The sequence below is a fragment of the Emys orbicularis genome, chromosome 5, assembly GCF_028017835.1.
Source record: "Emys orbicularis isolate rEmyOrb1 chromosome 5, rEmyOrb1.hap1, whole genome shotgun sequence".
In the NCBI taxonomy this organism is placed as follows: domain Eukaryota; kingdom Metazoa; phylum Chordata; order Testudines; family Emydidae; genus Emys; species Emys orbicularis.
Window position 1 is genome coordinate 54,543,162 of NC_088687.1, and position 22,195 is coordinate 54,565,356.

The window sequence follows — 22,195 nt, forward strand, 5'->3', positions numbered from 1 at the left end:
TGATCACATCTAATCTGAAAACATGGCTTTAAAAAAGTGCTAACCAAAAACAACTTCTCAAAATTGTGCAGCTGAGTATCCTGCTAGCCAGATGATATCATCAGACAAGGAGAATGACAAAGGTCTGGTCTACAATACAACTGTACCATTAAAACTTCACTTAGGTTGGCACATTTGTGTGTGCATCCACACACAATTTGGAGACCTGTTGGTAAAACCCTGAGTTTACAGTGGTCAGGTTAAACCAACTCCCTGAATGACATAAGTCCTGTACCAGCACTGTTTCACTGGTAGGATGCATATGTAGACAATTCACAATACTCCTCCAACAATCCCACAATGGTCTGTCCCCATGACAGTGCCCACTCTCGTCCCAGTTTTGAACACTGCTGCCCAGGGTCACAGTGACCACAAGCCCATCCCCCCCTTCAAAATCCCCAGCATGTTAAAGTGCAGCTAAGAGAAGTTCAGGCAAGCCTCATCCTGCAGCCTGATCTAGGAAAGAATTCCTGGACTTTCTCAGCTTGCGCAGAGAAGGGGCACTGCAAGCACAACTGCAAAATTGCCATAGGAATAAAAATGCTTATTTGGATGTTGCAAAGACATGCAAAAGCTGGGATATAAAAGGGATGAGCAACAATGCTGGGCTAAGGCGAAAGAAAAGTGGTAGTCCTACCTAAATGCAAAGAAGGGTAACAGAAAATCCGGGTCTGCCCCTCATGCCTGCCTGGATTTCAGCTACTATTTGGAGGTGGATGCCATGCTGATGGTGGACTCCCCTTGAGCCCTGGAGGAAAGCAACCCTGCAATGAATGGCTCATTGAGGGAATTCAGACCCTCAGAGAGCCAGCCAAATCCAACCCAGGCTACTCAAGAGTCAGAACCCACTTATGAAGGGGAAGGGAGATCAGGTAGGAATATTCATGCACCCCCTTTTAAAAACACTTTATGAACCCTGAAACTCCACCTCTCAAAATGGCAGCCAAATGGATATGGACAGGGAACAAAGGAATTGCCCAAACATGGCGATCAGTTACACCCTCAGTATGTGCACAAGACCCACCAGCCAGACACCTGGGAAAGAATTCTCTGTAGTAATTTATAGCCCTCCCCATCTAGTGTCCCATTACTGGCCACTGGAGATATTTGCTGCTAGCAGTCACAGATTGCCTACATGCCATTGTAGGCAATCTCATCATACCATCCCCTCCATAAACTTATCAAGCTCAGTCTTGAAGCAAGTTAGGTTTTTTGCCCCCACTGCTCCCCTTGGAAGGCTGTTCCAGAACTTCACTTCTCTGATGGTTAGAAACCTTCCTCTAATTTCAAGCCTAAACTTGTTGATGGCCAGTTTATATCCATTTGTTCAGGTCTCCACACTGGCCCTTAACTTAAATATCTCCTCTGCCTCCCTGGTATTTATCCCTCTGACATATTTAGAGAGAGCAATCATATCTCGCCTGAGCCTTTTTTTGGTTAGGCTAAACAAGCCAAGCTCATCGAGTCTCTTCTCATAAGGTAGGTTTTCCATTCCTAGGATCATCCTACTGGCCCTTCTCTGCACCTGTTCCAGTTTGAATTCATCTTTCGTAAACATGGGAGACCAGAACTGCACACAGTATTCCAGATGAAGTCTCACGATAGTGCCTTGTATAATGGTGCTAACACTTCCCTGTCTCTACTGGAAATCTCTCGCCTGATGCATCCTAGGACTGCATTCACCTTTTTCATGGCTGTTCAGTCCCACAATTTTGTTTCATTTACTAAATTTTCTTGAGGGTATCCACTGATCAATTAGTAGCAGATATATGGCAATGTGAATAATGTTGCTTAAGGCATGTATTTTTGATAGTTAAAAATTCTACTGTATCATGTAAGTTTTAAATAGAATAATCCTTTAAATACAACATTGTACTTAAGAAATTTTACTGCTCTATTAAAATTTTTATTAGCGAAGAGGAAGACTGTTCTCAAAAAGCACCAGTCACATCATTATACAACTGCCACTGGCTACTCATGTCACAGGCATTCTAGCACTGTTTTCTCTGCAGCGGTAACTCGAGATTGTTTCCAATGAACTTTTTTTTCCTAATATCATCACTTGCTAACCTCCCCCCCTGTGAACAGCAGAAAATATATTATATTTCTGTATCAATATAACTTTGTGCATTCTACACGTTAAGACTTTTTTGATCAACCTCAAATTTACGGAGAGAAAAACATAATATAAGTAAATTTGCTTTTTGAGAAAGACACTACACTGAAAAGGAAGAAAGGTTTACCATCATATTTAGCAATGTTTTCATCTGTATCTTCTTTCTTGGTTTTAGATAATATCCACCTGTGAAAGAAAAACAATTGTTTTGTTTAAATTGTGTAATAAGGACAAGAAAATATAAATAAAACTGGATTATTATTTAACAAAGGAAGTAAGAATTTCTTTCTTTTTAGATAGTTAAGCAGTAAATGCAAAATAAGGATATTTTGACAAAATAAGTCACCCTATTCATTGATCATTTGGAATTTAAAGAACATGAACAAATAATATTTAGGAAAAATTAAAACATGCTGGGGCTAATCTGCAGGCACACTTAATATTAACTTTAAAGTCCTAGTAAGAATTTGAAATGAGAGTAAAATTAATATGACCCACAACTCTTAGCTTCCAGATAAAAATCTGTTACATGAGGTAAGGTCAAGATTACATTTCAGTCATTTAAGGGTGATAGTTACAACACACCTGTAATATTCTCAAAAATAAGCATTATAAACCTAGGAAATTTAAATTTAAGGTTAAATTTAAAGAATTCCAAACATATCAAGGTAAAGGAATGCATAGTTAAGACACCCAAACCTTAACTCTATCCTGTAGTGACACCATTGGTGGGGAGGGGAGAGGGAAGAGAATGGGAAGACAAAAAACCCAATGTATCTTTAAAAATCAGTTCAAGATAATCCAGAAGTACAAACAGTTACACTCTAATCATAATTGTATGCTTACTGCACATATACTTTAAGGGATCCACAGGTCTTCAGTGATAGATGCTGAGAAATTAAAACTATATTTATACTTTTTCAGGGACAAAGTATCTGAAATTATTTTAGTCCCCACTTACCTTGCAAAATAAGCTAACTCAATACCACCAGTTCCAGGCATATTAATGAATAAACAGACAATGTATTCAGTTATCAGTTTTCTACCCAAGAGAAAAACAGCCCATAGCACTCCTTTCATTCTTCCCTCCTAGTACTACTTCAGTGGAGAACACTAAATATAGTTTCCTTAAGGACATCACCCTTTTTTGCATCTGGCTATTATTCCAACAGCACAGGGAATAAATAAAAGCAACCTGTTAAAACCTGTTGTGCCATAACTGAAACTATGAATCTGAACTTTTGACAGCTGAGTAACACTGTGATAGGGAACAGAGAAAAATCTGGCTTTTGCTTTCCAGTGCTTCAATATGAATGTTTTCTCAACAGGAGTGAAAGTGAAAAATTATCCTGAGATATTGAGATGCTTAGTGGGATTTAAAATTACACTGGTATAAAGTCATTCATCTCTGGACCGGTGGCTATATGGTGAGAGAGAGAGAGAGAGAGAGTGTGTGTGTGTGTGTGTACACACACTCTCTCACTTTAAGCCACACCTACTAGTTCAAAGCTTAAACCTACTAGCCACGATGAAAGATACTTACACCTCTACACTAAAGAAGCTATTGTGTGCCCATGCTTAAGAAAATCAACTCCTGATGCTGATAATCTGGCTAACCATTGATTAGTGTCCCCGTATCCTATTTTTCGGAAAGATCAACTGAGAAAGCTGTGGCAACTCTCTGGCAGTTTGAATCCTCATCATTTCCTTCAATCTGGCTATAGACATGTACAGGGTAAACTGCACTGGATGCGTTATGTGATGCTGTTAGCAATGGATGAAGATAAAGTATACTTGCTGCTGCTTTGACATTGTCAGTAGCCTTTAATGTGTTTCAGCACAAGATTTTGTTGGCTTGTTTGTGGACACTACCAGGAGTGAAGTGAGTGCTAGTCAGTAGCTTTGCTCTTATCTTTCTGAGCAATACAAGGAATAATTGTGGACAACTTTTCCTCTACGCCCAGGATTTTCTTTTCTTGCAGGGTGCCATAGGAATTGACTGTCACTTCTCTTGTTCAAAGCATATATAAGGCCACTGAGCAGGTCAGTGGGAAAATCCTGGCAGGCTGCAGTGCATTCAGGATGCAGAGGACACTATGCCAGAGAAATGGAACTAACTGTCCCATGCCTAGATGATGACAGCTAGCTGTGATTTCATGGGGTCTGAGGGAAGCAACTGGAAGAGCTGACCATTTATATTGCTGCCCATCAGGAGAAGCATGACCACCATTTGTAAAACAGATGTGTAATTTGGGGTATTAGATTCTGGGCTACTCCTGGAGGCAACCTCATCTCCAATTAGACTTTAACACAACTATCCCCATCTTTGTCATTTTAAGATTAGATTGTTGTTAATGTGCTCCACACAGAGCCGCACCTTGGGACCATTTGGTGCACAACAATTAAGTGGAGTTGCATGTTGTGAGCATGTTAGGCAGTGCTCCATGATCTACACTGGCTTCTAATCAGCTTGCATAGGGAAATCAAGGTGTTTTGTTTTAACCTATGTAGCCCAAGTGATTTGGTGCCTGGTTTCCTGAGAAACTTTCTCTCTCTCCCCATGATATACTACTACAGTGAATTGAGCAGAGCACTGAAGTTGGCGTTCCCTCAGTATAAGCCAGAAGGAATTGCTGGCAGGCCATTCTCTGAAGGATCCTTGATTTTGGAATGCCTCCCCCTGCCCCTTGTCTTCCAGAGACAAGATTGGTTAGCCTTCCATGCACAAAAGTAAAACCCCCATCACCTCACATTTAAAAAAATGTGATTATTTTTAAGGCTGCTGAGGAGCATGGGGGCTAAGATACATATATGTACAGGCAGTCTTGTGTCTATGAAAAATCACTTACCAAGCATCTCAGGTAGATCAGAAAAAGTAGCATAGGGTATACCCCCAGTACATGCTTAGGATTAGAGAATGAGATTACTAGTTAAAGGAATTAATGCTGCAAGGCTTAGATTCTCTCCACAACTTTGAGTAACAGGCTACATGAACTTACTAGAAGTACTGTATCATGTGGATCACTATTTTTTTGGGTCAGGTCCATGATCTAACTGGTGGGACAGTTGTTAGACCCCTGAAATGAGCAGCAGTGCATGCCGCTCTTCCACGTGAGGAAGAGGACTTTTCTGTACTTTCTTGGGAAGCTAGCCCCACTACTTCAGTGCCAGACCCCCGACAGATCACTGAGAAATCTGAACAATTTGGCTTCCCTCAAACGGTGCTAGAATGCAAATGAACTCAAGTCTATTCTGTGCCCACCCCATCAAGTCCAATGCTATATTAACAAGAAACTATATTACTATAGTAGATGCATATGATTCATTGTGGCCAGTTCCTAGATATTTACATATGGTTGGAAGGGTAGGGAGAGTGCGCAGATACAAGAATTTTCAGAAGTCCAGGGTTTTTAAAAGAGTGAACAGAGGTGCAAGTTTCCACCTCACAACATTGGTATTTATGGCATCTCCATCCCAGTGATTTTAAGTGAATATCCACTGCTCTATTGGGCTATGATGTTATACCCACACTACACAAACCCAGACAGATAGTGGTTCAACTACAAACTAAGCAGGTGAAGGATGGCAGAGCATGCATTTGGATGTGTCTGCTGACTCCTAGTGACTGCAAATCAGCAATGTGGATATACCTATCTGCCTGTTGTGTTCTGTATAATACCTGTGAAGCAAGAATGAACTGTCTGTGGAGAGAGTAGCCTGCAGACCTTGCAGTAAGTTATGCTCAGCTGGACAGAAAAGTAGTGCCACCACTTTGGCAACGCTACCTGCATTAGGAATGCAAATCAAATTGGAATCTTCACACATGTTGCCAGGTGGAGGTTGGGATGAATGATGTAGAAGCATGAAAGATTTGGATATTTTCATTTGCTATGAAATACTGCTTCCTTAGCTGATGGTAGGTTTTACCTTTTTATAATTTCTTTATCCTGGGTATTGCTTTTCTTTTATTCATTTACTCACTCATAACTGTAAATAGTAGAGAGGCTACTCTAACTGTCAATACATCACTTACCTTCAAAGATTGAGTCACAGATAAATGCTGCAATTTGCAAATCAGTTTTATTACACATAAATTAGTAGGACAAATGCATTAGGTATGTAGTGCAAAGTAAGAAAACATTAAGGATAAACATGGTTTATGGGTCATGAAATGCATGTCCAAGGGATTTAAGTTTTTTCCCCTGCTCTCTAGCAAGGCTGGAGCATTGTGGAAATGTACATGAGAGAAGAGTATAGGGCAATTCAATAACAGATGCTATGGTCTTGTATCATGCAGTTTTGCTTAGAAGGCAACACACACACGGCCTGTTGCTGAGATAACAGCACTAGTTTCTATGCCCTTGAAAACTCTCACTCAAGCACCCTATGGAAATCTTGTTCAGACAGCTTTAATTTTTCCTATCACAATGGAAGTAAGCCATTGTCTCTTCTTTTGCCTTATCTTGCAGCAGAGAGCTGTTTTTTCCTCCCCTAATTTAAACAGTTTATCAGAGTCCCTTTTCATGTTCCTCTGCAAATCTAGAAATCATGCTTCGCATTTTCATCTTCCTTCTCCCCTGACTGGTCAAGAGCTCTGGACTTTAAGTGTCAGATGTATGGTTCTCTCTTGCACTTTCATGGCCTTGTCATGATCAACACTGAAATGAAAAATATGAAGAGATACTTAGTAATGGCACAGCCAATCTTTAAAATACAAAGGAATTTAATAAAATATACCAATTTGTTTAGTTTATAATTCCAAAGCATTCCTTCTAGTTATTCTGTTCTCAAGATTCAAACTGGTGAGAAACCAAGACTCTCCAACTTAAAATAGATTATTAGGAAAGGGACTAATGAAATTTAGTCACTGCAGGCTTAACCAGTGCCTGAACAGAATCTCTGTACTGCGAATTTTAGCCAGGGTGAAGGAAGGCCATATTTAGGTGACTGGTAAGGCTGATCATTGAAAGAATATTTAGAGTGGAAACTTGATAACAGAACAGGCTCTAGGGCTGGTATAATGAGCTTCTGTGTGGCCACAGAGAAATTAACATTGGCCCTAACTTAACTTCTAGAACAGAGTACTGGCCTTACCAAAGATTTGCAGAAGACTGAGAAAAACTGTCTAAAATAAAGTTTTCCATTAGATTGGCTGGGTAGGGGATGTTTACAGCACCATTATCCTACCTTCCACATACTTGAGTTAAATGTCGAGTAGTTTGTTATTTAATGGCACTTATTTCTGCATTTCAGCATTAACTAAAGAGGCAGAATGAAATATGATTGCAGCTAGATCAAACAAACTAACTAGCACTCTGGTTCTGCAGTCAGATCCATGCTGGTGAACCCTTACATGCAATGGTCACTGAGGTCAAAGGGCTCTATGCAGCCCATGCAGATTCAATTACAGGACTGAGGACTAACCAACCTAAATATCCTGGTCCAGCACGTAAACCATTACATGTTGAGGCTGTAGTACCCAATATGTTAACTACCACAATAAAATTTGCTTGTTTCAACATTTTTATATATATGGATGGACTGACTTCATTTTCTGCCCCATTCAGCTACAATTTTGAGATGGGAGAGGGCATGGCACCTTACTATGACATGCTCTAGGCCTGGGGACTTTTGCCTTCACAAGGTTCATTGCCCTAAGTAATCAAATATGGAGGAGGTGAAAGAGGACTGCTGAACTGGTGAATCTGGTAGAACTGAATGAGTGGGGGATGGGGAGGGAAGGAGGAAGAGAAGGAAATTCAGGAAGGACTAGCCACTTGTGCTAGAGCAATTAAGCCAGAAGTTGGCAGCAATTAGTTTTATAACCACACTATGAAAAATCATTCTGCCAAACCCCTAGAGCATGCAAAGCCAGCCATTATCAGATGAAACAATGGGGGGGGGGGGAGAGAAACCCACACATACCTTGTGGAGAAGGGTGCCTCATCTCCCAAGCAATCATCCTCCTGAAACTTCTTAGTTTGAGATTCTCTGAAGACATTTGGGATTCTGCTATGGTCTCTTGCCGCTAGTGACCCTGCCCCATACATTTTGGGTTAGCAGTCTCCTCCCCCTGGTCCCTCAGTCTGGTTCTTGGTTCTGTTCAACACTATCTCTAGCTCCATAATAAGAGTGCACCAAGAATATGGTTAGTTCATCATAAAGGTACAGGTTTTCTTCCAAAACTTCATAGCATTGTTCGCACCACAGAGACTGTTATACTGAATCTTCAGCCTATTTCTTTTCCCCGACACAGTTTATTACATCTAAGCAATACTCAGTTCAGCCAGGTGTTCAAATATCTGACCATGCATCAAAATGCTTTTGTTAAATTATAGATTGCCACTGGAACCCACATCTTCTGCTTGCCCCAGGTATACACGGGTGTCCAGCTTGGGCCTACTAGAAACAAGCAGATATAATTTCAAGACATGCTCCAGAACTGGCTTGCTAAACAATATGAATTGATCACAAAGTGGATACTGACAAGAGAGATACTCAACAAGATTTATGATGTATGCAGCACTATTTGTAAGTTAAGGTGCTTCCAAAATACTTCGCTTTTGGGCCAGTAAGAAAAACAAAACAAAAACAAAACAGGAATTTAATCAAATTTGCCACCTAAGCAGTGATCGGTGTATTCTGGAAGGATGGGGGAGGGGACTCTTTTCACAGCTGAGACTATGTCAGCACTTGTCATATACACTGGCACTGCACTGGTGGAGACAGATATTGAGATACACAAAAATGGTATTTAGCCTTCCATAAAGGAAATACAAATCCAGCAGTAGTGATAACACCTGTACTGTTGGGAGCAGTAGTATGTGTGGGTGAGTTGTGCATTACAGACATTAAAGGGATCCTAAAAGTTATTAGGATGTCAAATTTGGTCAATGCCATAATACCTATCTTATACCTTGAAGGTACCTATATAAGATGGTTAATGCTATCCAGTGTAGCTGTGGATGTTCTCATTATCCATGTAATGGTCTAATCTTTTTGAACAGCATAAAGTGGTATGTGGCAAATAATGTGATAAATGAATGAGACATCACCACTGAATATAAAGGAAAGTTTTTACGAACACAGATTATTCTACAACCCCAGACATCGCAAAAGGTAGTGACTGGGAGACTTCAAAGTGGACAAGACACAGGGGTGGGGGGGGGGGGAAGGGGGAAGAGTACAGTAAGTAACAGTTTTGATTAAAATAGAGAACTCACTGACTACCTAGTAGAGCTTTCCCATTTCAAACATCTTTGAAATACCTTTAGAAAATACTTTATTAAATTACAGAACAAACAAGTTGTGATCAGTGAACCATGAGCTGTTCTGGCCAGACTACTGGCTCTAGATGTTATCAGTTATTCAAACTGCTGAAATTCAAAGTTTACAATGCCATCTGTTATGAACACTTACCCAGTCAATACTCCATCATCAAAGGTTTCTGTAAAATATACTTCCCCAGTAGGCTTTGGAGTCTTGTACATAACCTAAAGACATTTACACAAATATGTACAATGCATGAATTATAACTTTTTTTTACTGAAATACATCATAGCTCATATGTACATTTATATCTGATGCAAGAAATACAATCAATTGTAATTCTCTGAGAAGTAGTCAGCCCCAACTACTTTTAACATACATGGTATTTTCTAGGTAGTATCTTGACTATCTTGGGCTTATTACATTTTCTATATTATATTGTTTAAGTTTAAAAAGTTCATGGTAAACTGATTATGTTACCCAGCACAAAATAGTCTCTATTAGCCCTGGAGGTGGCTAATGGATTCCATTAAACAGACTAAAGTATATGGAAGTTGAATATATTCCTAAGTATTAAAAAGATGTGTGTGTTCTGTGCCTACAGATATAAAAAAAAGTTAAGCACCTATTGGGTACCTGTGCACTAATATTTTCAGTGCGTGATGCTTAGCAGCATAAGCTATTGCATATCTAAAAGCATAAATGGAAGATCAAAGGGCATAATCATTATGGCCAAAATGTGTAAAATATTGTCAATAAGGGAAAACGTAGGGAGAAGTTAGCGAACTTGTCCTGATCCTCATCTTCCTACCTATTTCTTTCCTCCACTCACTTTTTCCATTCTGTGTGGTTTTCTTCCCCATGTGGTTAAGTGGTATATTAGAATTTATTTTACTATTTGAAAAAGAAACCTCTTGCTGTATTTTGTAAGCATATCCCTCCCGCCCAAGGTATGATGTAACAAACAACAACATTTTAAATATATTATCTACAAGAAATTGGCAGAGAGGGAGAGATGAATAGAAGCTACTGAAACTAAAAAAGTGACCAAAATTAAAACAAGGATAAACCCAAGCAATATTTTCTGCTTTAACTTCCAGAAATACAAGTGAGATGGCAGGATATAGTACTATTAGGTATCCTGAGAGAAGGAGCTAAGTCCTGCCTTAAGCATAAGTGTCAAAGCCTTAGTCAAGCTCCCCCCACTGGACACTGACCAGGCTGTTTGGACCCACATACTAGGCCCTTGGGTCACTGAGTGGCTCTAGCCATCTCTGGAGCCAACCTCTCCGGCACACTTCTTGGGCACAAACCATCTGGAACCCCTTAGCCCAGCTGCCTGGGGGCCCTCCCCCCAAGATTGAGCCCCTTATGACTCCTCAGTAGCTTAAGTACACCCTTTTGAGAGAGCACCACCCTAGTGGGAGTTCTGGTTTACAGTTAACCCTTTCAAAGGTATGCAACTGTTGAATCAAACAGACGTGGACTTTGTCTAAAGATTTCTAAAAACAATCACTTTAAACATCAACAGATATAAAGAGCCATACAAAATAATACCTGTACCATTCCCTGCCTCAGTCTCTTAACCACTCTTGAGCATTCTTTGGGATTTGGTTAGAGTCTAAGGAGTCCAGGGTCTTCCTCTCTCCCATCCCCAACATATGGCTTCTCCTGAAGAACATGTAGTCTCCTTTCTAACCTCTCTAGACAGACACCTTCAACTTGGCATGTCTGGCAGTCAAAAATAGTTTCCCTTTTTCAGGAAACATGCCTCTTTGTTCCTCTCAGCCAAATTTCTCAGCCTCTAGTTTTATAGGGCTGTATCAACACCTCACACACTGGAAAGAACTTAATTCCTTAAGACCAAGTAGGTAGCAACAGAACAATGAACATGTAAACCAAGTCACATCATTTTTCACAAAGATATACAAGTTTCCCACATTCTTCATAATAAACAAAGTAATTTGCCAGATGTGGCAAACCGATTGCAAGCTCTGCAATTCATTCAGCCATATTTTAATCACTGAGCACCCCCTGACAATGGAAGGACTGAGTTTCTACTCTGGTAGTTTGGGTTCATACACAAGGTTTGCTGCCACATAGCAACTAAAGAAAAACAACCGAGTGGCTACATGTTATTTGTCAACTACATATATTCACTGTCAAATCTCTGTATTCCTTAGAAGAGTTACCCATTTTGTAAAACTTAAGTTTTGGCTGATGTCAACAATAACCTTACCTCTAGAGAAGAGCTGCCTTTGTCAAGATCAGTTTCTTGCGAGTTCTTGTCAAAATCCTCGACCTCAACATCTGCATCCTGGATTTCTTCATCATGCATTTCTGCACTTATTGAGCTGATTAACAAGACACCCAAACACAGCCAATCCCAATGGACTTGCATATTGGTTATCTGCAGAATTAATAAGTACATTATATTTTTGCAGTGACAGTTTACCTCCTTAACAGTTATTTGCAGAAAGAGCTACAGGAGAAAAAACATTTAAAGATAACACAGGACAAAGACTGAATATGCATTTTGTTATTTGCATTTTTTCCAAAAGCTCAACAGCTTTGATAACCCTCATGAAAGCATTCTGAACAAAATAATTAAATTTGACAATGGAGTTAAAAGGTGGCAACTGTAAGACAGTAGAACAGGTTCTCTCTTCCTGTTCCATCCAAGGAACGTCTGATATAACTGGTGCATCCAAGATATACTTATCCCCATTACTGGAGGTTTTTAAGAACAGATTAGACAAATGTATGCCAGGGATGTTCTAGGTATACATAATCCTGCCTCAATACAGGGAAAATGGACCAGATGACCTTTTGAAGTCCCTTCAAGTCCTACACATCTATGGATTACTTTATAGATACCACTCAGATGGAGACCATCTTGGCCGGGGTTAGGCAACTTTTCTATTGTTCAGACAACTGCAGAGTTTCACTCTAGCGTACTGGTGTTTGAGAATATCCATGGACTGCCTCAGCAAGATTTAAAAACGTATTTCAACACTTGCTAAAGCTAGTTTTGGGGTACCGCCGTCACTGCACATGTCCGCAAGGCCTATGTCCAGAAGAGTAGCTACGGTTTGGCACCTTAACGCCTTCTGGGCTACTCACAAAAGAATGCGTTAGCTTTCCTCCTCCTATTCCTAACACAACACACACAAACCCCCCTCCTTTGACCTACCATATCAGAAAACTGACCATAAACAAACAAACAAAAAACCACACACACACACACACACACAAAAACAAACTCCACTTTGGGAATCTTCAGCTATCACTGAACGGGAAACTGTTTATTTATTTGTCTTCTCCTATGGTGTTCTCTAATCTTTCATTAGAATGATAGTTTGGATGAAGAAAAAAAAAAAAGTGTTTACATCTCTATTAACGAGATGATCATCTTCTGAAAATGTACTTAAGTAAACTTTTCTCCTCCTAGTTCAGTAGCTGGGTCTGCAATTCATAATCAAAGACAAAAACAATGCTAAGGAGGTTTTTTTGTTTTTTTTTAATCATCAATTCTTATCCATCGTGTACCTCATTTTTAAAAGCCTCTCCACTGGCAATTGCTCCAAATTCTAAAAATCCACTTGTTAATCCTTCTCTTCCAGCACTCATTAGCCCAAGGACTAAGTCTACTCACCAGATCAAATTGTGTTAGTGCTTCAAACCACAACTGCTCCTGGTCCATCTCCAGCTAGGACTGACAGACACCACCCTTCACTCCAAAATTAATACCTCACACCCATTGATGTTGATCAGTCCCCTAGACAGTGATTCGGTTTATACCGTTAACCACCCCACACCTCAACAGAATCCTCTGCTGAGATGGCAGAAGCCCTCCCTCCCCCCCCCCCCCCCCCACTTTCCAGGGTGGATAAAAATCAATGATTTTTTATTTAAATTGGATTTTTTTGATAAAATGCTTTTTGTGGAAAAACGTATCTTAGTTTTAATTAAGGTCTCATCATGGAATAGGGATTATAAATTCTAATTCTATAGTACAAGACAATATAGTCATTTAATGTTTAAGAAAAGGTTTGTAAACAAGTTCCAATAGTTCATGGATTAGGGACCCAATCTTATGCGGTTCCAGGGGTTTCTGTATAAATTATTTAGGTTAATCTTTCTATCTACCCAAGGGGACTCAGTGCTCAGTCTAGAAGATACCATCACAGATGCTTAGTTTTGCAGTACTCAAACTCTGGATTTGTGTCTCCAGAGAAAACATGCTTGTTAACAGCAAAAATGTTTTTAAATAAATATACAGAGGTGAGAAATAACAGACCTCAACCCTATTGTCCCTCTTCAAAATTTGTGTTCACAGAGTCAATCCCTTACCTCTCTCTAAAAGTGCAAAGTTTCAAAAAGTTCAATGAATAGAAGATTGTTGGGGGCGGAATAGATCTAGACAAGGAGAGAACTCTGGAAATAAATGTGAGAAGGGAAGGGACAAGCAGTAGAAACAAAAGTGAAACTGTTTGAGCAGCATATTCCAGAAGTCTTGAGGTCTTTCTGCATGTAACCTTCATTGATTTGAGATCTACCATAGCATTCTCTCACTAGAAGGGAAAACCTATAATGGCAGCAGGCCATAAGAGACCCACTTTGGGAATATTTTAATGAAGTTCCTCTACCTGTGGTTAAGACAGGCATGCATGCAAAATGCAAGGCCTGGTTGCCCGAATGAAACATCATGAGAAGTGTTCCTTCTCAGGAGGAAGCTGCATTGAAGATGATGAAAGGAACATGTCTGAACATGCAGGATCTTCAGGTTGGTAAACTTTTTTATTTCATACTTCTTTCTTAAGGCCTGCCTGTCTTCCTTCTGGACTATTCTTGAATTCTCATGTTTGAGCAAAAAATATAGATAGTACCATAGAGTAACAACATTTTAGATACAGTGGTGATCAAAAATAAATAAAAAATAGCTGAAATAGGCAGATCTTCCTTTTACAATTTCATCTTTAAAGTAGTATTGAGTGTCAGTGAATGCAATGAGGAATACTAATAATTAAATAACTGCATTGACTTATTTTGCCTAGGAGAATCCATCCCCAATACACAATTCTGAAGACTAGCCACCTTCAAGATCACCATCATTTTCTATAGTTTGAGTTATCTGCCAATGATAATGTTTCAGTCACATCATGTATGTCACATAGCCACAGTATATTACCTGTAGCAAAAAAAAAAAAAAAAATCATCCAGAAATAAATCATAGAAAAGTTTCTGATAAGAACCAGCAGATTACAAAAAAAAAAAAAAAAAAAAAAAAAAAAAAAAAAAAAAAGGGTAATTGATGAAAAAGTTGCCCGGTTTGTTTATGCAACTCTCCTTTCCATATGATTGAGAACCCACACTTCATTAACCTGGTTCAGTCATTAAGACCAGGATACAGTCCACCCAACAGAGCAGACGTTGCAGGCAAATTGTTGGATAAAGCATATGAAAGAGAAATTGAGCAGTGTGCAAAAGGTCTAGAGTGTGAAATTGTTAACCTGAGTCTTGATGGGTGGAGCAATGTCCACAATGATCCTATTGTATGTGCTTGTGTGACAGAGAAAGGGAATGTCTTCCTTACAGAAACAACTGATACATCAGGAAATGCACACACAGCAGAATACTTACAAGTAGCAGCAGTAAAAACTATAACAAACTGTGGGGGAAAAAAAAGAGAAAAAGATTCAAATGTCTGGTACGCAGCTTGGTCACAGACAATGCTGCAAATGTATCCAAGATGAGAAGAAATTTAGAAGAAAGTCAACCTAATAACATACAGTTGCAGTGCTCATTTGATGCACCTCCTAGCCAAAGACTTCAGTGTTCCAGAAATAAAGGCTAATGTTATTGAAATTGCAAAATACTTCCGTAACAATCATTTTGCAGTAGCTGTTCTGAAAAAAGTGGGACGAACCAAGCTAACTCTCCCATTGCATGTCTTGTGGACCTCAGTAGTGGACTGTTTTGAGCACTATATAAAGAACTGGCCTAATCTGATGACAGTTTGTGAACAAAATTGTGAAAAAAATAGATGGCACTGTCACAGCCAAAGTTCTCAACACTGGGCTTAAAAGAAATGTTGAACACATGCTGAGTACTCTGAAGCCTATTTCTGTAGCCTTGAACAAAATGCAGGGAAGTAGCTGTTTTATTGCTGATGCTGTTGAAATCTGGAAGGAACTGAGTGAGATCTTAAAAAGAGAAATATGCAATGACAGAGTTAAATTACAAGCATTAAAAAAAACGAATGGGACAAGCACTATCTCCAGCTCATTTTCTTGCAAATATTCTCAATACTCAGTACCAGGGTCAAACCTTAACTGATGAAGAAGAGGACATCCAGCAATCATCCCTCCATAATGTCAACTATAATAAACTTCAGAGCTAAGGGTGAACCATTCAAGAAATATGTTTGCTGATTATGTTTTAAAGAAAGTCACACCAATGAACTGGTGGAAGTCACTTAAACACTTGGATTCAGAGATTAAAAGTGAGATTATCACTTCAACAAACAGCAGTAGCTTCTTATGCTGGAGTAGAAAGAATATTTTCTTCCTTTGGACTAATTCATTCCAAATTGAGAAATCGTTTGGGACCTGAAAAAGCAGGAAAGCTTGTTTTTCTTTTCTAGATTATGAACAAACAGGAAAATGAAGGTGAAAACGACTGAGTTAGCTGCAGAAGCCATTATTTTAAGTTTCTCATGTTGACCTGGCTGACCTAGTCAATTTATTTATTTATTTATTTTTTAATATTTAAATTTAACTATTTTAGTTAAACAATTTTAACAGAAATAAACCTGTTTTAAAAAAAAAATGTTTTACTAAGTTCAAATGCTTGTTTTGTTAAAATATTATATGTTTGCTGTTGAAGAAAAAAAAATCCAGAATACATAATGTAATTGTTTTAGTTAACTAAAACAATTTAAATGTCTGTCTGGTGATGTTCTCCTCCTAATACAGCATGGCAAGAAAATCCTCCAAATAGTAATGATTAACCTGTTGAATTGGAGATATTTATGAAGTCATTGGGAGGTGAACTATGTGCTTCAATTACCTTTGATAAATGAAATAACCAAACAATCACTCATTTTCTGATATAGCTGTAAAACTTATTTTGAAAACTTTTCAGATTAATCACTTTTAAAATGTATAGTATGTACCTTCTAAAAATGAAAGCTACATCTATCTCTGAGTTGTGAAGAATATGTATTAAGGTTATAACAACCAATAAGAATGCACTTTTAATGTAGAAATCCATGATTAAATCGAGTCTTCCTGACTAGCGATTTAAATCAATTTGATTCAAGTCAAATCCACCCTGGTTGGAAGCAACAGAGGGTCCTGTGGCACCTTTAAGACTAACAGAAGTATTGGGAGCATAAGCTTTCGTGGGTAAGAACCTCACTTCAAGTGAGGTTCTTACCCACGAAAGCTTATGCTCCCAATACTTCTGTTAGTCTTAAAGGTGCCACAGGACCCTCTGTTGCTTTTTACAGATTCAGACTAACACGGCTACCCCTCTGATACCTGGTTGGAAGGTGTCTAGTTACTGAGGCAGGGGACTGCAGGAAAAGAAGAGGGATTGGGGGGGCGTGGCTGAGATAGCTGAAAACTGCCCTGGAAACCTGGATTCTATCCCTACCTCTGCCAGAGTTCCTATGTAATGCTAAGCAAATCACTTGCACACAATTATTGACCGTATCAGAAATGTTTAGTTTGTGTTATTTTCTGGATGCCCAACTTGAAACTTAGGGGTCTGATTTGCAGAAGTGCTGTGTGCTTACAGCTGAGGCTGTAATAAATGAGAGCTGTACTTGAATAGGAATTGCACTATCACGTTAAGTACTCGGGGGGGGGGAGGGGGGAAATCAGGTCCTTGGCAGCTCAACATGGGCACCCAAAGTCTGTGGATACTTCTGGCTTTAATCTGCGTGCCTCAAATCCCCATCTATAAAACCAGGGATAATGGCACCCCCCACCTCACAAGTTTTGAGAAGGTGAATTAATGTTTGAGGAATAAGTACAATAGACTTATTAAGAGAGGAAAGCCCATAAGCAAAATTCATAGCAGGATTTGAATAGTGAGCAGTAAATATGATCTAGGGACATTACTGAACCACCAACTGGTTCGGTTTCTATTAATCTCTGAAACTGTCTATAACCAGACCACAGATAAGGATTTGGGAAAGTTCAAGTTGGAAGGCAACTTGGGTGAAAGTGATCATGAAATAGTAAGAAAAGTAGTAAGTGAGCAGCAGCAGAAGAGCTGACCTCAAAAAAAGCAGACTAACAAATTCAAAGAGAACTGGTAGGTAAGATCCCATAGGAAGAACATTTAAAGGAAAAAAATTCAGGAGGGCATGCAGTTTCTCAGCAAAACAATATTAAAAAGGCACAAACCACAGCAAACTATCCCAATGCAAAGGTAAGATAGAAAGAATAGCAGAGGCCAATATGGGTGCATAGGGGTGTTTTGTTTTGTTTTTAAACTGACCAGAAAAATCAAAAAAGAATCCTATGAAAAAAGTGGAAACGGACAAATTGCTAACCGTAAGTACAAAAGAACAGCACAATCATGTTGCGATGAAATCAGAAACTCTAAGGCACAGAATGAGTTACATCTAGTAAGAGACAAAAAGGCAATAAAAAGATTCTAATACATTTGGAGTAAGAGAAAGACAAAGGAGAGTGTTGATCCATTATTAGCAGGGAAGAAGGGCTAACGGAGGACACCAAAGAGGCTGAGGTGTTTTAATTAGTGTTTTGCTTCACTAAAAGGTTGTGATCAGATGCTTAACAATTAATAAGAGCAACAATGGGGAAGGAACACAAGCCAGAATAGGGAAAGAACAGGTTAAAGAATATTTAAGACAAGTTATATGCACTCAAGTCAGAAGGGCCTGATGAAATTCACCCTAGGGTACGTAAGGAACTAGCTGAAGCAATCACTGAACCATTAGCAATTATCTTCGAGAACTCTTGGAGGACAGGTAAAGTCCCAGAGGACTGGAGAAGGGCAAACATAGAACCTATCTTTAAAAAGAGGAACAGAGCACCTGGGGAATTACAGACCTGTCCGCTTAATTTTGATGCCTCAGAATATACTGGAACAAATTAAACAAATTGTAAGCACCTAGAGGATAATAGGGTGATATGTAATAGCCAACATGGATTTGTCAAAAACACATCATGCCAAACCAACCTTAATTTTCTTCTTTAACAGCGTAATTTCCCTACTGGATAGGGGAAAAAGCTGCAGACGCGATACATCTTGACAGTCCCTCATGACAGCCTCATAACCAAACTAGGAAAACTTGGTGTAAACAAAATTACTATAAAGTGGGTGCAAAAGGGGAAGTATTCCAGGCTGTATTAACAGGAATGTCACCTGTAAGACAAGGGAGGTAACTGTTCTGCTCTACTTGGCACTGGTGAGGATTCATCTGGAGTAATATGTCCAGTTTTGAGCATCATACTTTGAGAAAGATGTGGACAAATTGGAGGGAGAAAGAGAGACAGACACCCCTTCCCTCCCCCCCCCCAGGAGTGTGGAAAAAGGAAAATATGTAGAAACATGACCTATGAAGAAAAGACTAAATATACCCATTTTTTTAAACCTGAGTAAAGTAGACTGGGGGGAGGGGGGAAGAGACCAGATAGCAATCTTCAAATGTGTTAAGGGCTATTGTGAAGAGGATGATGATTAATTGTTCTCCATGTCCATTGAGGGCAGGATAAGCTGATTCCTTCTTTATCTGCAGCAAGGGAAGATTTTGATTAAATAGTAGGAAAATTTTCTAACTATAATGCTAGTTAGGCACTAGAACAGGTTATCTAAGGAGGTTGTGGAATCCCCATTATTAAAAGGTTTTTGTTCCCCATTGTGAAGCTTCCTAGGTAGGGTTACCATTCGTCCGGATTCTCCCAGACATGTCCGGCTTTTTTGAGTTAAAAATAGCGTCCGGGGGAGGGGGGGGGGATTTGTAAATGTCCAGACTTCCCCCCCCCCATGCAGAGCGCGCGCGGCTGACAGGGCAGCCGGCCGGATCCTGCCACTCGCAAGGGGCTCTGGCAGCCAGAGCCCCTCCTCCACTTCCCCCTCCTCTCCCCTGCAGCTTGAAATCACTCCCCTCCTCTCTCTCCCTCCCTCCCCCTCCCTGCATTTGCAGATCGCCAGCCGTTCGCATCAGGCCTCTGGCAGTCTGGAGCTCCTCCCCCTGCTCACCCTCCCCTGCTGCCCAGCGCGCCGCTCCGCAGCACTCTGAGCGGCACGGTAAGGGGGCCAGGAGGTCGGAGAAGGGGCAGGGAGGTTCTGGAGGGGGCAGTCAAGAGACAGGGAGCAGGGTTGGGAGTTTGGGGGGGTCTGTCTGGGGGTGTGGATAAGGTTTTGGGCAGTCAGGGGACAGGTAGGGGGTAGGGTCCTAGGGGGGCAGTCAGGGGACAAGGAGCGGGGGGGGGGGGGTTGGGGGTTCTGAGGGGGGCAGTCAGGGGGTGGGAAGTGGGAGGGAGTGGATGGGGCAGGGCAGGATGGGGCTCCCCCCCCCCGTGTCCTCTTTTTTGATTGCAGAAATATGGTAACCCTATTCCTGGGGGTACCCAAGATTGCGAGGCACCTTGCTACCACCTATCCTTAGCATGAAGGAGCCTAATCTGTGCCTGCTGAGGGCCAGCACCCCAAACTCTTCAACCACAGGGAACACAAGTACTCCACTCCAGAGCTACACAAGCCCCACTTGCTCTCTACAGGTTAGTGATAGGCACACTCCAATCCCCAAGTATCCCCCAGGTCCACTGCTTCTAAAGTAGCAGCTTACCATTTCCCCTTCAGTTGACCACTCTGTTTATGTGTATAGGGAAAACAAGTTTAACTAAGTAGAGATTTCAAAGACAACAAATAGAAATTCTGGAAACAAATGGTTACACAAAATAAAATCACAACATACATTCTAGAACCTAGACTTAACTAGTTACTGTTTTACAGTATTGCTCCATGTTTTTCAGCCAGGTATGCTGTGATCCGTTCCCCCCTGAAACACACACACAGCTTGTCTCCTCCCTTTGCACCACAGTATACCCCAAAAATCCATTGTCTTTAGTTGTAAACAGGACACCCACTGCTGTATTATCTCCCCACAGATCTCCTTTTATGCAAGTTCACAATTTTTTCATTAGCACTAGGCTCCGTAAGACAAATGTCTAGTGTGTCTCACAACGTAAAATGACCAGCCAGAGAGTTTACTGCCCCTGCCTGCTTCCTGATGACTTGTGTCAAGGCTGATTCCCCACTCTGGCACTTCAAATGCAGAAGGTGTGGGCCCGCAAGGATTTTAAAAATTAATACTGGCCACTCCAGGCTGGTATTAAACTCCAAAGGTCACAGCTTCTCTCTGACCTTGGACGGGTAGATGCTGCCACTGCTCAAGTGCAACCTTCCCTCCTTTTGAGAGCCAAGGAAGGAACACTTGGGAATTCCTTCCTGTGGGGTACCCTCAAGTCCTTTCACCCCCCCCCCCTTCCCAGGAAGGGCTGAGAAAAAGAAAAAAAGAAAAAGAAAAAAGGGGGAGATCAGCTGTTGCCACCAGCTAATTAAACAACATGCACAAGAGTCTTGGGGACATAAAAATCCAATCAGGATCTTAAAAAAAGGTAAATTTTATTAAACCCCAAAAGAAAGGAAATAGATTTCAAACTTAGGCTTTTTGCTAGATCTTAAGAGAACAATTACAAAATTTAAGCATCAAGATAGCTCTCTTGAGTTCAGCTTAAAGGTTACAAGCAAAACAAGAGCATCTGGGGTTAGCACAGAGAAGTCTACAAGCCAATAAGAAATAAAAGAAATAACCCTAATCACATCTTCTAGACATTCCCTGATTACTTACATATCCAGAGAGCAACAACAGACAAAGGGAAGTCCCCCCTACTCCCAATTTTAAAAGTTCTAGCCCTCCCCATTGGCTCTTTTGGTCAGGTGCCCACTCCTTCTTTTACTTGGGGGACTTTAACCCTATACAGGTAAAGCAAGCAGAGAACAGCCACCAAGAGGGACTTTTATAGCTAACTGGCTGGGTGTCCATAAAAGGGAGCTCCCTCCCCCCTTCATTTATCACAACCTGTTTTAAGTTATATACCTTATGAACACAGTTTTAATTATAGATAAATTACTCCTTAAATATCATCCAAACATATTGGTTGACAATCATTGCAAAATGTAAGTTACTGGCTCTTATTAGAGACCTTGCCTGCCAAACTATTATATAGATACCTGAGACAGGGGATCTCTGTAAACCCTTATGTACCCCTTATGCCCACTACCAGCTGGCATCAAGGGGTCCCTGGATCACACCGATGTAGGTACTTATAGACTATGATCAAGTCATCCTTAATCCTCCTCTTTCTCACACTAAACAGAGTGAGCTCCTTGAGTCTATCACTATAAGACATTTTCAAACCCTTTAAGCATTCTCATGCCTCTTCTCTGAACTCCTCCCAATTTATCAACATCCTTCTTGAGCTGCAGACACCAGAACTGGACACAGTATTCCAGTAGCAGTCACACCAGTGCCAAATATTTTACCCCTACTCCATGTTCCCATTTAAACATCTATAAATCATATTACCCTTTTCACCACAGCATTGCACACAAGTTCAGCTGATTATCCACTATTCAGAAGTCCTTTTCAAACTCACTGCTTCCCATAATGAAAGACACTCCCCCTTCCCCCCAATCCTATAAGGATGGCCTATATTCTTTGTT

At 40.3% G+C, this 22,195-nt stretch overlaps 1 protein-coding gene across 1 annotated transcript in view; it reads right to left on the minus strand.

Annotated features, from left to right (window-relative positions):
• Positions 1-22,195, minus strand: part of CLGN (calmegin) — a 61,635-nt gene that overhangs the window by 33,710 nt on the left and 5,730 nt on the right. The window contains exons 2-4 of the mRNA XM_065405143.1: positions 11,664-11,834; positions 9,575-9,648; positions 2,283-2,341 (exon numbers count right to left, since the gene is read on the minus strand). Coding sequence (XP_065261215.1) covers positions 2,283-2,341; positions 9,575-9,648; positions 11,664-11,834 — 304 coding nt within the window. The remainder of the gene's footprint in view (positions 1-2,282; positions 2,342-9,574; positions 9,649-11,663; positions 11,835-22,195) is intronic.